At 50.7% G+C, this 3,139-nt stretch overlaps 1 protein-coding gene across 1 annotated transcript; it reads left to right on the forward strand.

Moving 5' to 3' along the window:
• Positions 1–512: 512 nt before the first annotated feature.
• EMH_0071600 (uncharacterized protein) lies at positions 513–2,848 on the forward strand (the record flags this gene model as incomplete). Its single annotated transcript, XM_038022687.1, has 2 exons — positions 513–1,301; positions 2,441–2,848. 2 exons carry the CDS (start codon positions 513–515, stop codon positions 2,846–2,848), a joined length of 1,197 nt encoding a protein of 398 aa, XP_037878541.1.
• Positions 2,849–3,139: the final 291 nt, after the last annotated feature.

Genomic DNA, 3,139 nt, shown 5'->3' on the forward strand with positions numbered 1-3,139 from the left:
CTTGAAAGCAGCGGTAAATAGGGATATGAATGAGGTAACCTGGGACAAGGGTAGTTGAAGGAGGAAGTTCGCCTTTTTTTTGCAGATTCTCACACTCGTTGTGAGTTGCACAGCTTGCACCGGCCGGGAATCCAGGAAGAACACGATAAGTAAATGGAAACTTGTCTAAACTATGACATTTTAAATCATTATATTTTTATTTTCATTAAGTAATTTCTGTTTCTGATTAGCAACAATTCTCTGAAACCTCTGAAACCGTCTTCATCGGCGGTCGGCCGACTCGAGCATCATTGACTTGCACAGGGGCTGTGGGGGAAACGGAATGTTTTGAAATTTGGCGAAATTGTTGAATTTCTTCTTTTTCTTCATATTTTAACTTCTTCTACCCACCATTGTGCCTTTTTCAATGAAACAACATGCAGCGAAACCTTACTTGAACATCAGCCGCCATCACCGGCTGCCTCGTTTCTGTACTTCTGCCGGGTTCTGCTACTCCTACAGCATCAGTGGGAATGTTAAACTGCTCACGAGTTGACAAATGCGGGGCCTTTTGGAGCCTATACGGCTCCTTGAGGAAAGCCGTTAAACAGTGGCCCGACGCAGGCCCCAGCAGACCTCCAGCGGCGCCTCTGGGATCTGTATGCTTTGCAAGTTTCCCGTCATATCAACGGCGCTGCATTCACCAGGATCAGTATGCCTCTTCTTCAGCTCTGCAGAGGGAGCTCAAGGAGTTCTCAGCCGATTCCCCTGTTGAGGAAAGGGCTGTTGCCGCTCCGGCGTGTACAAAAGGCCCCCGAGTTGAATGGCCAGCAGACATACTGGAAAGGGCCCGCCGGGAGCTGTCAGCAGACAGCTGTTCCCGCAGCCCTTCGTTGCACGATCGACCTGGGGTCTGCCTGTCTGAACCCAGCAGTTTCATATCATGGGCTGAGATGCAGCAACAGCTGCAGCCTAACGACGCCCGCGCCTTGTGGCGCCGCTTCCGTCGCGCCATCTTGCAGCCTCTTTCGGGTGCAGCAGCAATAGCAGATGACTCCTTTGGGGCCCTTGAGGGGGCCCCTAGGGGTACAGATTCCTCTCCAGTTGTGTACAAACGGTATATTGACGGAATGACCGCAGCGCACCACTACCCGTCTCGCCTCATTCCCCCCAACCAGGCGACGAAAATCCCCGCAGTTTTCTTCGTTACTCCCTTTGCACTGCAGGAGGATTCACTCCCATCGGGACAGACGCAAGCTTTGCGGCTGAGGGAGCGGGTGCTTCGCACAACCAGCCCTGGAGCCATGCTGCCTAAGATATCGGTGGGTCTTCATCATTTTTTCTGTTTTTTTTTTTCTTTTTTTTTTTCTATGCAGCTTTGTGAAGGTGTTTAGTTAGAGCTTTCTGGGGCTTTAGGAACTGAATGAGGGTCAGTAGGTTGGGGGGGGGGCTGCTTGTGTGCAGCTGATGGAGCGTTTGTATGGCCGCGTCTCGCTGCTGTTTCTCTTCGATGTGGGGGGTCAGCATTCCCAGCTAGCTGACGTTTCTGCGTGGCTGCGGCGTCTGGAGAATCATAGTTCCTTCATAGCTTCTGTTTACGGCCCTGCTTTCGCCTCCCCTGCTGCTGCTGCTGCTGCTGCTGCTGCTGCTTCTGGTGGAGGATCGCTGCAGTCGGGGTTGCTGCAGCAGCTGCTCTCGGGCTCCAGTCGGCGTACAGAAGGGCTGGGCCCCCAGCTAGCCAGCCTGCAATATATTTGCATTGATCACGCCCCCTTCTGGCTGCGATCGTTAGCCGTCCGCAGCATGCAGTCACTGACACCGGCATTCCGTCCTCTCTCTCCTTTCCACTCCTTTCCTCAGCGGCTGCGCGCTGCAGCTCGTCTGCAAGAGGGGCCCTTGAGGGGCCCCCAAGGCATATTAGGGGGCCCCCAAGGCATATATGGGGGCCCCCAGGGCCCCCGTGAAGATACACTGCGGCTGCTTGCTGAGGAATACGAAGACCTTTGCTCGTTAATACGCAGACGCGTTGGTGGGAGTTTATTGATTGGGTCGTTTTTAGGTTATAGTGGGCGGTGGGGGAGAGAAGAAACGATGCGATTGAAAAGGAAAGAAAGAGAAAAATTTATTTCTGTTTTGCTTGTTGATAAAGCTGCAAGAGTTCGATGGCATGCAACTGGAGGCCCAACAGAAGAAGCTGTATTGCTGCTTGTGTGAGCCAATGATCCGTATAAAAATAAATATAAACACAGAAAAAAAAAAGACAGAAGAGATGGAAAAAGAGAAATATACAGATTCAGCAATGATACAGAAATGCATATACACACCAACAAAACACAAACACAAATCAACAGGCCCTTAACTGCCCACTCCTAAACCCTAAACCCTAAACCCTAAACCCTAAACCGCTTTCTGTGTTTTGTTTATTCTCGTTCTTCTGCTGATGATGCGGGGTGGTGTGCAGCTCAGGCCTCAAAACCCTTCTCGCCGAAAACACAAACGCCACCGTCTCCATCCCCCATGTCAACGTGTAGCTGTTGCTGCAGCAACCGCTGCAGCAACAGCTGCAGCAACAGATTGCAGCAACAGCTGCAGCAAGAGCTGCAGCAAGAGCTGCAGCAACAGCTTGCAGCAAGAGCTGCAGCAACGGCTTGCAGCAACAGCTGCAGCAAGAGCTGCAGCAACGGCTAGCAGCAACCGCTGCAGCAACAGCTGCAGCAACAGCTACAGCAAGAGCTGCAGCAAGAGCTGCGGCAACAGCTGCAGCAACAGATTGCAGCAACAGCTGCAGCAACAGCTGCAACAGCAGTTGCAACGGCTGCAGCAGCAGCTGCAACACCTGCAGCAACAGGTGCAGCAGCAACTGCAATGACTGCAGCAGCAGCTGCAGCAGTAGCTGCAGCTGGGAGTGACAGGCAGCGCCACAGACAATAAAAGGCCAAGCAGCAGCAGCAGCAGCAGCAGCAGCAGCAACAGCAGCAGCAGCAGAAATCCTCGACTCTATCACTATCCATACATATATCTTATTATTTAAATTAACAAAAACAAAATATTTTGTTTTCAATTAATATTCAGTTCCCTCTAGCTTTAGTTATTATATATTTCGTTAATTATATAAAAACATATACACGATCATGTATAACGATATATATATATATATATA

Source organism: Eimeria mitis, genomic scaffold, assembly GCF_000499745.2.
Source record: "Eimeria mitis Houghton genomic scaffold, Emh_scaff4016, whole genome shotgun sequence".
Taxonomy (NCBI): domain Eukaryota; phylum Apicomplexa; class Conoidasida; order Eucoccidiorida; family Eimeriidae; genus Eimeria; species Eimeria mitis.